At 47.1% G+C, this 13,594-nt stretch overlaps 1 protein-coding gene across 5 annotated transcripts in view; it reads right to left on the bottom strand.

Annotated features, from left to right (window-relative positions):
* Positions 1-13,594, bottom strand: part of ZFAND2B (zinc finger AN1-type containing 2B) — a 111,287-nt gene that overhangs the window by 71,620 nt on the left and 26,073 nt on the right. For all 5 annotated transcript variants that reach the window (XM_069227195.1, XM_069227198.1, XM_069227193.1 and 2 more), the window contains one exon: positions 10,966-11,117. In XM_069227195.1, coding sequence (XP_069083296.1) covers positions 10,966-11,117 — 152 coding nt within the window. The remainder of the gene's footprint in view (positions 1-10,965; positions 11,118-13,594) is intronic.

The following is a 13,594-nucleotide window of genomic DNA, read 5'->3' as shown; positions in this document are numbered from 1 at the left end:
ATTGCCACACAAAGTAGTTTTGTTCAGTGTCAGGAACTACAGTGGCAATCAGTGACGTAACGAAACTGGAGGGTGCCCCTTTGCAAAGAACATGGAGGAGCCCCCTCTCCAGACTCACTCAGGGCAGGTGCTGTGCTGAAGGGGCCCCCTGGAGGGCGGCTGCGGGGCCTTTGTTATGCCGCTGGTGGCAGCGTGTGCTTTAAGAGTTCAAAAACTTTTTGGGGGGGTTTTGCCAATGTTTGTTACAATGTTGAGGGCCTGGTAGCTCCCACAACAATAAAGTGTTACAAAAGCCATGTCAAAACAAGACACGCATTGATGAAACTAAAAGACTTATAAAAATATGTCAGATCAGTTGGCTTTGTCAGTGTTTGTTTATTTTCATGCTTCCCATAATCGTGTTGAAAATGGTTACACTGATTTTCCATTAGAAATATTTTTGGGAAATACTAGCATGCATCAACACATTTTACTAAATGACACTTCATTTGCAAATAATCAGAGAGCATTCTGGGAGCATTATACTTAGTCTCTTAGCCTAAACTTTTCAAACGTGTGTACACGTTTTTTTTTGTACTGGAACCAACGTCAGTAGTGAAGTGTGACCTTAATACATTTATTAACAGCACGCACCCTAATAATGAAGGCTTTCAAAAAATGAACCATAAATACAAGTTCGAACAGCATTATCTTTTGGAAACACATTACCTCAACTGCAGAGACTTCCACTCTCTGTAAACAGGCAGCCAAAGGGTTTGTGCTGCAGGGGGTTGGGCCTACTTGTCCCAAGGACAAAGTAAACATAAAAACGTGTTGCCCTTGACCCCAAACAAGATGTCCCGGGATAGGAATTCCACATCCCTGCTTCAGTGCTTTGCAGTCAGTTGGTGTCCTTGCAGAATCCCCTATCTCAACTTTGCTGAGTATTGTGTTTCTTATGGTATAGTGCTGTATGATATAAGTGGTATACTAGGAGCCTTGCATGTCTCCTAGTTCAGCCTAAGCTGCTTTGCCATAGCTACCTTCTATCAGCCTAAGCTGCTAGAACACCTCTAATCTACTAATAAGGGATACCTGGACCTGACACAAGGTGTAAGTACTATAAGGTACCCACTATAAGCCAGACCAGCCTCCTACAAGTTCATAAACCTTCACCGAGGAAATCTACTTGTTTATATTACTATCCAGCGGCAGCACATTTCATACGTTTTGTAAGACACCTTCAATCAAATCGCATCATTAAAGACCCAATCTTTGAAAGTCTTTTCAGTCAGGAAGTCAAGATAACAGAAGACAGCTCTACTCTATTATTGGAACTTTCATAGATTCACAAAAAAAAAAAGACTAAACTTTAGCATCACAATAAGCCGGCTTCTGCACCGTCAACAGCGCTGTCTACAGTCTTGATGACAAACAGTAACCACCATTACAGTCTCTACAGCGGCTTCCTTCACATCGACACAACCAATGTCGAGGGCACAGCCTACTTTGCCATCGACATTAGCCATTACTTCTTCGTCGACGAACCTGTCAGTGACGATTGTCCAGTCGACGACTGATCTACTGGTGCACCCGTCGACGCTTCCATCGACACCACTCCCTTCAGCGCATATCCTGTCTACACCACCACCGTCGACTACAAGGTTAGGGTCAATGCATCCATTGTCAATGATGGAACAGCCAGTAATTAACCTAACAGATCTTAACTCTACTAAATCGTCACACTGACAATGGCCCAAATCAAACTTAAGCTCTCAAAGAGGGACAAACGTAAAGCATTTACCAATGATTAAGGATTTTTGAAAGGCAAGCCCACAGACAAGTGAAAGTGATAGGCGTTCAGTGGGCATTGTTAAAAGCACACAATACTTACAACAGGTCAAAGCGCTTGCGCGCTCGACCTAAAGGGAGCGAGAGTTCCAGCCTCACAAAAGAGAAAAGGTTTTTATTCCCGTTTCTTCATAATCAGAAAGAAGTCACAGCAATGGAGACCAATACTTGACCTGCGAGAAATGAACTAATTTCTCAAGAATTTTTTTTGTATGGTCATGCTCCAGGACATTTCGCAGCTCCTCGATGTAGGTGATTACATGTCCTCCCTAAACCTCCAAGATGCCTACTTTCACATATCCATCCACCGCAAACACAGAAAATGCCTGTGCTTCACGGTAGCCAGCAGTTATTTTCAGTTCAGAGTCTTGCCCTTCGGCCTAAAGTCTGCTCCTCAAATTTTCACTAAATGCCTGGCACCAGTCACAGCCTCTCTCAGGAAAAAAAGGCATCAAATATTTCCATATCTCGACTGGCTAGTGAAAGCCCCTACCAAATTAACAGCAAAAACGTCCACTGCAGCTGCCCTATGCCTCTTCAAGGAACTAGGTCTAACACTAAACACGGACCAATCAGTTCTCCATTCATCAGCAAGGATAACATTCTGAGGGGCCACACAGGGTACCACTCAACACCGCCTACCCTACACTCTAAAGACAGTCAAAATTATCAACATTAGTGACAACTACAGTTCGCCTTTCCCAAATCTCTCCTAGGCATGATGTCTTCTTGTATCCATCTCATACTGTACTGCAGACTTCATATCCGTGCTGTTCAGGAGGCTTTAGATTTCCAATGGCGGGGGGGGCAGGGGCTGGGGTGGGACACTATCTCGGTTACTGTCTCAGAAGGCTCAGCTCATATGGAACTGGTGTATCCGTCACACAGTGCATCTCAAAGCAGAGCATGTCCCAGGGCACTGAAACACCATAGCAGACACCTTGAGCAAGACGAGGGCCACACACAACTCCATCTTTCTCAGGTTGGGCAAACCAAACTTGGATCTCTTTGCGACCCACCACAGAATGCCAAATGCCAGTTCTTCGCAAGTTGTCATCACCATCGGAGGTCGTGGGGGGTGCCTTTTCGATTGCATGGTTTGGAATATTTGTTTATGCCTTTCCTCCAATAACTTTCCTTCCAAGGGTGTGCAACAAGATGAAGTCCAAGCCCCGTCAGATCATACTGATCACACCTGCATGGCCACCCCAACACTGGTACATAGAACTTCTCCTGCTGTCGGTACATCCTCCTTTCCTACTCAGACTCATACCGTCCCTACCAACGATGAGCCAGGGAGAAGTTTGTCAACCGGATCCCAGCTCCCTCAGTCTGTCAGCATGGTTCCTGGATTCCAGGAATTTGCTCATCTAAAAATTCCGGAAAATTGCAGGGACGTACTTGCTATGGTAAGAGCGGATAGTACGAAGAGAACATACCAGCTGAAGTGAAAGATTTTGTTTGTGGTGTGCATTTAATAAGGTACATCCCGTTTCCTCCCCTCCCGAAGACATTTTGCCCTACTTATTGCAACTAGCGCAATCAGGACATGCCCATGCCTCCATTAAAGTAAACCTAGCCACTATTTCAAGCTTTAGAAGATTATTGGACAAACCATCCTTAAGGCCTCTCAGATTCATTAAGCTGTTTCTCAAAGGTTTGTTCAGAGCTTTTCCTCCAGTCCGAGCCCCTCATTCAACATAGCTGCTCAACTTGGTTTTGGGGCAACTGATGAAACCTCCCTTTGAGCCCATCCATAGTGCAGACTTAAAATACCTTTCATGGAAGGTAGCTGTACTCCTCGCACTCACGTCTGCACGCAGAGTTAGTGAGATGCAGGCTTTTACTATCCAGCAACCGTTTCTGCAATTCAAGGAAGTTAGTCATTTTACAAACAAATCCTGAAATCATTCCTAAAGTCCTCTAGGATTTTCATAGTAATGAGCCAATAGTCCTTAAATCATTCTTTCCGAATCCACAAACTGAAGCTGTGCGAGCCCTTCACTCGCTAGATCTTAAAAGAAGTTATATTTAGACAGGACAAAGACGTTTCGAAAATCCAATCAACCCTGCGTGTCCGACAGTGTACCCAGAAAAGGGTAACAAAACAAACCATATCAAGATGGATTTCCAGTGCGATTATCTATTGTCATGAAAAGGCAGGCAAGCCTTTGAGCACAAAGATGCATGCACATTAAACGAGAGCCATATCCACCTCCATGGCACTCTTTGCTGGGGTGTCCTTGCCTGACATGGAAGAGTGCGCACACACTGACCGGACATTACTGTTTGGATGCAGAAGTCCTGAAAGATGCAGCAGTGGGACAGGCGGTACTAAGACATTTCTTTCAATAAAGCTGCACAATTTTCTAGATAGCCTCTGTTTCTTCTTATTTTACACTGTGTAACATGGTTATACTTTAGAGCAAAGAAACAAGAAAATATGTGCTTTTACTGCTTGCTATTCTGATTCAAGAAAGTGAATCTATGAAAGCTCCAATACTGGAGTAAGTAATTAGTTACTTAGCTGTAGTTCTCCCGTGTTGGAATCTTTCATAGACTCACATGTGACCCACCCACCTCTACAAAGGAACTCACCATTATTTCCCTCATGATGATCATTGTTCACACTACTGCTTGAAAAATCTGAGGGAAGGGAGCTTCTGACAGGAGGGGGTCACTTGATTGGTAAATGGCTGTGATATGTTAATAAATTAAAAGGCCTAAGGCCTACAATGTATGCGTCTATTAGGGAATTGCTTTTCTATGTTACAGGGGACTCCCATTTCAACAACAGGGGCTCCCATCTTGACAACTGGGAATGATTCAAGCATATGAATCCATGAAAGATTCTAATACTGGTGAACCACAGTTACAGTTAAGTAACTCATTTCTTATGACTAAACAGATACAAATGCTACTTATCTTCGGTAACACCTTATCTGGCACACTATCTAGCTGTTTATTCCTTTCCTTAGAATTAATCTGGAGGTGTCTGTAGGAGGCTGGCCTGGCTTGTAATGCGTACCAAGGGGTACTTACACTCTGTACCAGGTCCAGTGATCCCTTATTAGTGAAGAAGAGGTGTTTCTAGCAGCTTAGGCTGGTAGAAGGTAGCTATAGCAGAGCAACTTAGGCTGAACTAGGAGACATGCAAAGCTCCTACTATACCACTGGTGTCATATGCACAATATCATAAGAAAACACAATACACAGATATACTAAAAATAAAGGTACTTTATTTTTATGACATTATGCCAAAAGTATCTCAGTGAGTACCCTCATTATGAGGATAAGATATATACACAAGATATATGTACACAAACCAAAATTATGCAGGTAATAGCAAGAAAAGTAATGCAAGTAGTGTAAAGTTACAATAGATTGCAATAGGAACACATAGAACACATATATATAGGGGCAACACAAACCATATACTCCAAAAGTGGAATGCGAACCACGAATGGACCCCAAACCTATGTGAGCTTGTAGAGGGTCGCTGGGACTGTAAGAGAACAGTGAGGGTTAGGAAAATAGCCAACCCCAAGACCCTGTAAGGTAGGTGTAAAGTGCACCTACAACCCCCAGAGAGCACAGAAGTCGTGATAGGGGGTTTCTGCAAGGAAGACCAACACCAGCAAAGCAACAGTGGATTTCCGGACCTGAGTACCTGTAAGACAAGGGGACCAAGTCCAAGAGTCGCGACAGTGTCGCGAGTGGGCAGATGCCCAGGAAATGCCAGCTGAGGGTGCAAAGAAGCTGCCACCGGATGGAAGAAGCTTTGTAGTCTGCAAGAAGGAAGAGGACTAGGAACTTCTCCTTTGGAGGATGGATGTCCCACGTCGTGAAGAAGCTTGCAGAGGTGTTCCCACGCAGAAAGACCGCAAACAAGCCTTGCTAGCTGCAAGGGTCGCGGTTAGGGTTTTTGGATGCTGCTGTGGCCCAGGAGGGACCAGGATGTCGGCACTTGGATGAGGAGACAGAGGGGGCGCCCAGCAAGTCAGGGAGCCCTCACAGAAGCAGGCAGCACCCGCAGAAGTACCGTAACAGGCACTTGGAAGAGGAGTGAACCGGAGTCCACCCAAAGTCAGAAAAGGGAGTCCCACGACGCCGGAGGACAACTCTGAAGGTTGTGCACTGCAGGTTAGAGTGTCGGGGACCCAGGCTTGGCTGTGCACGAAGGAAATCCTGGAAGAGTGCACAGGAGCCGGAGAAGCTGCAAATCACGCGGTACCCAGCAATGCAGTCTAGCGTGGGGAGGCAAGGACTTAAAAATTTAAAATGTAAATTAGCACTTGTATAGCGCACTACTCACCCGTTAGGGTCTCAAGGCGCTGTACTCATACCGCTATGGATATGGCTTTTTCCCTGTGAGGCGCCCACTCCTGAGCACCCCCAGGGTGAAGCCAGGCATCCAAGCGCTGTTGGGGCCGTTGTGGAGATTAAGCAAGCTATTGCCCAGAGTTGCAGAGTGGGACCCATGAATTAGATTAGGCACCGAGGCGAGAATTATCTGGTCATGGGGAATTGAGCCCAAGACCTGCCGAAGCGGGACTTGAACCCTGGTCTTGAGCCAGATCTCTGCTTCAGGGTCTGCCGCTCTAACCATTGAGCCACACTTACCTCCACCAAACTTGGACTGAAGAGTCACTGGACTGTGGGAGTCACTTGGACAGAGTTGCTGAGTTCCAGGGACCACGCTCGTCAGGCTGAGAGGGGACCCAGAGGACCAGTGATGCAGTCTTTTGGTGCCTGCGTTAGCAGGGGGAAGATTCCATCGACCCAAGGGAAATTTCTTCAGAGCTCCTGGTGCAAGAAGGAGGCAGGCTACCCCCAGAGCATGCACCACCAGGAAACAGGCGAAAAAGCCGGCAGGATGAAGCGATACAAGGTTGCAGTAGTCGTCTTTGCTACTTTGTTGCGGTTTTGCAGGCGTCCTGAGCAGTCAGCGGTCGATCCTTTGGCAGAAGGTGAAGAGGGAGATGCAGAGGAACTCTGGTGAGCTCTTGCATTCGGTATCTGAAGAATTCCCCAAAGCAGAGACCCTAAATAGCCAGAAAAGGAGGTTTGGCTACCTAGGAAGGAGGATAGGCTAGTAAGAAAGGTAAAAGCCTATCGGAAGGAGTCTCGGACGTCACCTGCTGGCCCTGGCCACTCAGCAGTCCAGTGTGCCAGCTAAACCTCTGAATCCAAGATGCCAGAGGTCTGGGGCACGCTGGAGGAGCTCTGGGCACCTCCCCTGGGAGGTGCAGGTCAGGGGAGTGGTCACTCCCTTTCCTTTGTCCAGTTTCGCGCAAGAGCAGGGCTGGGGGATCCCTGAACCGGTGTAGACTGGCTTATGCAGAGATGGGCACCATCTGTGTCCATCAAAGTATTTCCAGAGGCTGGGGGAGGCTACTCCTCCCCAGCCCTGACACCTATTTCCAAAGGGAGACGGTGCAACACCCTCTCTCTGAGAAAGTCCTTTGTTCTGCCTTCCTGGGCCAGGCCTGGCTGGACCCCAGGAGGGCAGAAACCTGTCTGAGGGGTTGGCAGCAGCGGCAGCTGCAGTGAAACCCCGGGAAAGGCAGTTTGGCAGTACCCGGGTTCTGTGCTAGAGACCCGGGGATCATGGAATTGTCTCCCCAATGCCAGAATGGCATTGGGGTGACAATTCCATGATCTTAGACATGTTACATGGCCAGAGTTACCATTGTGACGCTATACATAGATAGAGACCTATGTATAGTGCACGCGTGAAATGGTGTCCCGCACTCACAAAGTCCGGGGAATTTGCCCTGAACAATGTGGGGGCACCTTGGCTAGTGCCAGGGTGCCCACACACTAAGTAACTTTGCACCCAACCTTCACCAGGTGAAGGTTAGACATATAGGTGAGTTATAAGTTACTTATGTGCAGTGGTAAATGGCTGTGAAATAACGTGGATGTTATTTCACTCAGGCTGCACTGGCAGGCCTGTGTAAGAATTGTCAGAGCTCCCTATGGGTGGCAAAAGAAATGCTGCAGCCCATAGGGATCTCCTGGAACCCCAATACCTTGGGTACCTCAGTACCATTTACTAGGGAATTATAAGGGTGTTCCAGTTTGCCAATGTGAATTGGTGAAATTGGTCACTAGCCTGTTAGTGACAATTTGGAAAGCAGAGAGAGCATAACCACTGAGGTTCTGGTTAGCAGAGCCTCAGTGAGACAGTTAGTCATCACACAGGGAACACATACAGGGCACACTTATGAGCACTGGAGGCACTGGCTGGCAGGGTCCTGGTGACACATACACTAAAACAACATATATACAGCGAAATATGGAGGTAACATGCCAGGCAAGATGGTACTTTCCTACAGTAATACCTCTGCGCGCTAGTAGGGGGATAGCTTGGCTCTGCGGGACAGCTACGTCTGAGCTGGAAGTGACGTGCGCTGTTCCTATATAGGCACCACCCCAGCGCAAGTCTATATCAAATAACGAGTTATCAAAGGTAAGTTACTTGTTCATATGATTAAGACTTCTAGCAGCAGGTTCCTTACCTTAGAATAGATATCCAAGTAATACCTCCATGGAGGAGGGTCTGAAAAACAATTTCACATCAAAAAGTCCTGCAGGACCATAAGGGCAAAGTGTCCATCCTTACGGATCCAACTGTCCAGGCAGTATTGTTTGGTAAATGTATGCAGATATGACCACATTACTGCCTGGCAGATGTCCAGGGCCGGGTCCAAGTGTAATAATGCAGTGTTTGGTGGAATGAGCACGCAAACTCTCAGAGGTTTGCTGCTTGGCTAATGCGTAGCAAATTTTAACGCAGAGGAAGATCAGTTTCAGAATGGTCAGTTTCTGCACAGCCTTCCCTTTTTTAGCCCAGACAATAAACTCCCAGACGATAAACTCCCCCACAGAGTTTATCGTCCATCTGAATAGTTTTGTGCAGTCAAAATGCAACAACTCTCTGGGTCCAGCCGGTGGAGTCTCTCCTCTTTCTTAGAGTTGAGGGGGAGTGTGACATGGTGACTACCTTCAACTAGAAGGGTGCTTGAGATTGGGGGGATGAGTTTGTCGGGGAAAAATTAGATGTAGGAAGGCTGATAGGACGGTGCCTGTAGGTCATTGACACAAGAAAAGCCGCCTTGATGGTGAGGTGCTCAAGCGGACAAGAATGAAGCCGATCAAAGTGCACTTTAGGAAAGTAAGAACAAACTTAAGGTCTTCTTCAGGCATTACGAAAGGAGCTGGAGGAAACTGATAAAAGGGGACATGAAGAGATGAGGTTGATTTGGCAGCTGCACAAAAGCAGAGCTGGCAGATAAACCCTCAAAGTGCCCAATGCAGAGCTCTGCTGGGCTAGGGTAAGGATTAACAAAAGAATCTGCGAAAGGGTAGCAGATAAAGGATCAAACAAGTTTCTCAGCACACCACGGCACAAATGTATTCAAACAGCGGTGTATGCCGTCTTGGTGAAGGACCCCAACCTGCCAAGATTACATCAAAGACTTTGGGCAGAAGGTCAAAAGCTGTTAACGGTTGCTGCTCAATCTCCACGCATGAAGGGGGAGAGCTGACTGGTTCAGGTGGAGAACCATCCCCTGTTTCTGCTCCCGATGGGGGAGCCTGATTGGAAAACCAACAGTCATGCTCAACAGCTCAGGATACCAAACTCTCTGAGCCCAGTTCGTAGCCACAAGGATGACTGATTTTCCTGAACAAGATTATTTCAAGTTTGGGCACCTAAACTTTTCAAATAAGTCAGTCTTAAAATAAATACATAGCTACTCCACATCTTGTTTGATACAAGCGGAAATATCAGCAGTATGTCAATATGGAACAATAGTTATTTACCCAGAGGTATCCAATATTGCCTCTTGCCAGGTTCAACAATAACAAATAAGTGAAATTTCACAATTATTTGGAATTGAAGATCACCAATATAAAAAAGAGATCCAAGAACGTGGCCAGACACAATTTCCCTTCGAACTTTATTTTTTAATTTGCAAATTTTTTGCACCAAAAGAAAGGTGTTGGAACATATAAAACACCTTCTCCCCTTTTCTCTCCCCGCTTCACCTTCTACCTCCCTGTCGGGTCTCCTCATCCCTCCCTTGACCTCCAATGCCATCCTAACCTTTTCTCCTTCCTCCTCTTGCATTTGCTAGTCTTGATCGCTCTTCTCAACATCCTTTCTTCTTAGGTAACTTTCTCACCGTCTTGCTGTTCTTTTCCCCATTCCTTATCTGGTTTGTTCCGTTCCTTGTTCAACGGAGGACCTTTATACCAGTGTTGCTTTTACTATGTAACGATCATTCACACTTCTTGGTGCTCATTAGCTACATAAAACTTTTAAATAAACAAAGGTCCTTTTCCTGTTTGTCCTACAAGTAACCTTCTGATTAACTGTCTTTATCGTCCAATACAACGACAGTTATCAAGCTTGACAGGGTAGAAGATTGGCAGCATTATCATCTATGAATGATCTGCACCCCATTAAAAATCAGAACCATCAATTGTGGATTGTGGATTTCGCAGGTGACTTTGATGGATCAATTCTGATCATCGTCGTGGCACCTGTTGATGAATCGGCCAATGACAAATAACTTTTTATAACCAATACCAGCAAGAGCTTGCTGGCATTGGTGAGAGTGAAGTCAATGAGAATGAGGTCAATGATGGTACCACAAGAACTTTTCAGTTACAAACGAGGAAAGGTTAGATGAGGATCTGGTTGACAGTTTTCCTTGTTGGCAAGGAAGGTGTTGTCACGAAACAACAAAGAGATAGGTAATTCTAAAGCGATCTCCGCATAGCTCACTGATAATGGCTTATCAGTGAGAGTCCTAGATAAGGAGTTTGCCAGCAAAGACAATTTGTTTGCACCTTTAAGGAGTTTGAGGAACTATTCATAGTGACAATTTAAGTCAGGCAAAGGGAATAATCCTTCTGCACACACAAATACAGACCACTAGAACATAAAAGTATATTTGTTGTTTGTTCTTGTCGAGAACTAGGCAAATCAGATCAGCCAGCTATGTGTTAACGAAATATGAATAACTAACGAGGCAATGCATGCCTCAACTCTAATCTCACCTAAATTTAGTCTAATCTCAGTTTTTAGGAGTGATCGAAGGTGAGAATGAGATTTAACCTTACCCAGCTTTGGAGAGAGGAGCAACGCTGCCACTGCATTCATGGTCCAGAGGATGGCGATGCTTCAAACAGAAGTTGCCACGGCACTGCTCACAGATCACCTTCATCATTTCCTTCTGCTTGCAGCCCGGCTTCAGACACCTGTTGGTATAGATCTAACAGAAGAAAATGATATGAATACAGGTCAGAGACCCAGCTTAGCACCTGCCTCTAGATGTGAAAATGGCGCATTGTTGCACCACATGCTAACTCCAGAAAGGTCCAGAGCAAACAAAAAAACACAAAAACAACAACAAAACTCCCACACCACACACAACATGCTGAATGCAAGAGCTCACCAAAGAGAAAAATATAATCACAAAACATGTTGAACGTAGATGCTGTTTTGCTCACATTATCGAAGAAGAGTGCTGCCAACCAAAGTGGCAATTACAACCCTTCCCACCTGACAGTCGAACAGCAATGTTCAGAATGAAGTTATTTACCTGTAACAATAGTTTGCCATAAGTAAATCATCAATCCTATGGGAACACTCCTGCCTGCCATGGTGGATCAGATGTAAAAGGAGCAGGGCATATCCACATTGTAAGGAAATGCCTCCTTGGCATGGTTGCCCCCTGACTTTTTGCCTTTGCTGATGCTATGTTTACAATTGAAAGTGTGCTGAGGCCTGCTAACCAGGCCCCAGCACCAGTGTTCTTTCCCTAACCTGTACTTTTGTATCCACAATTGGCAGACCCTGGCATCCAGATAAGTCCCTTGTAACTGGTACTTCTAGTACCAAGGGCCCTGATGCCAAGGAAGGTCTCTAAGGGCTGCAGCATGTCTTATGCCACCCTGGAGACCTCTCACTCAGCACAGACACACTGCTTACCAGCTTGTGTGTGCTAGTGAGGACAAAACGAGTAAGTCGACATGGCACTCCCCTCAGGGTGCCATGCCAGCCTCTCACTGCCTATGCAGTATAGGTAAGACACCCCTCTAGCAGGCCTTACAGCCCTAAGGCAGGGTGCACTATACCATAGGTGAGGGTACCAGTGCATGAGCATGGTACCCCTACAGTGTCTAAACAAAACCTTAGACATTGTAAGTGCAGGGTAGCCATAAGAGTATATGGTCTGGGAGTCTGTCAAACACGAACTCCACAGCACCATAATGGCTACACTGAAAACTGGGAAGTTTGGTATCAAACTTCTCAGCACAATAAATGCACACTGATGCCAGTGTACATTTTATTGTAAAATACACCACAGAGGGCACCTTAGAGGTGCCCCCTGAAACTTAACCGACTATCTGTGTAGGCTGACTAGTTTTAGCAGCCTGCCACAAACCGAGACATGTTGCTGGCCCCATGGGGAGAGTGCCTTTGTCACTCTGAGGCCAGTAACAAAGCCTGCACTGGGTGGAGATGCTAACACCTCTCCCAGGCAGGAATTGTCACACCTGGCGGTGAGCCTCAAAGGCTCACCTCCTTTGTGCCAACCCAGCAGGACACTCCAGCTAGTGGAGTTGCCCGCCCCCTCCGGCCAGGCCCCACTTTTGGCGGCAAGGCCGGAGAAAATAATGAGAAAAACAAGGAGGAGTCACTGACCAGTCAGGACAGCCCCTAAGGTGTCCTGAGCTGAAGTGACTCTAACTTTTAGAAATCCTCCATCTTGCAGATGGAGGATTCCCCCAATAGGGTTAGGATTGTGACCCCCTCCCCTTGGGAGGAGGCACAAAGAGGGTGTACCCACCCTCAGGGCTAGTAGCCATTGGCTACTAACCCCCCAGACCTAAACACGCCCTTAAAATTAGTATTTAAGGGCTACCCTGAACCCTAGAAAATTAGATTCCTGCAACAAGAAGAAGGACTGCCCAGCTGAAAACCCCTGCAGCGGAAGACCAGAAGACGACAACTGCCTTGGCTCCAGAAACTCACCGGCCTGTCTCCTGCCTTCCAAAGATCCTGCTCCAGCGACGCCTTCCGAAGGGACCAGCGACCTCGACATCCTCTGAGGACTGCCCCTGCTTCGAAAAGACAAGAAACTCCCGAGGACAGCGGACCTGCTCCAAGAAAAGCTGCAACTTTGTTTCCAGTAGCTTTAAAGAACCCTGCAAGCTCCCCGCAAGAAGCGTGAGACTTGCAACACTGCACCCGGCGACCCCGACTCGGCTGGTGGAGATCCGACACCTCAGGAGGGACCCCAGGACTACTCTGATACTGTGAGTACCAAAACCTGTCCCCCCTGAGCCCCCACAGCGCCGCCTGCAGAGGGAATCCCGAGGCTTCCCCTGACCGCGACTCTTTGAATCTAAAGTCCCGACACCTGGGAGAGACCCTGCACCCGCAGCCCCCAGGACCTGAGGGACCGGACTTTCACTGGAGAAGTGACCCCCAGGAGTCCCTCTCCCTTGCCCAAGTGGAGGTTTCCCCGAGGAATCCCCCCCTTGCCTGCCTGCAGCGCTGAAGAGATCCCGAGATCTCTCATAGACTAACATTGCGAACCCGACGCTTGTTTCTACACTGCACCCGGCCGCCCCCGCGCCGCTGAGGGTGAAATTTCTGTGTGGACTTGTGTCCCCCCCGGTGCCCTACAAAACCCCCCTGGTCTGCCCTCCGAAGACGCGGGTACTTACCTGCAAGCAGACC

This window comes from Pleurodeles waltl, chromosome 3_2 (genome assembly GCF_031143425.1).
Source record: "Pleurodeles waltl isolate 20211129_DDA chromosome 3_2, aPleWal1.hap1.20221129, whole genome shotgun sequence".
NCBI classification, from domain to species: Eukaryota; Metazoa; Chordata; class Amphibia; order Caudata; family Salamandridae; genus Pleurodeles; species Pleurodeles waltl.
Note: the sequence above shows the minus strand (reverse complement) of the source record. Positions and strands in the feature narration are given on the sequence as shown.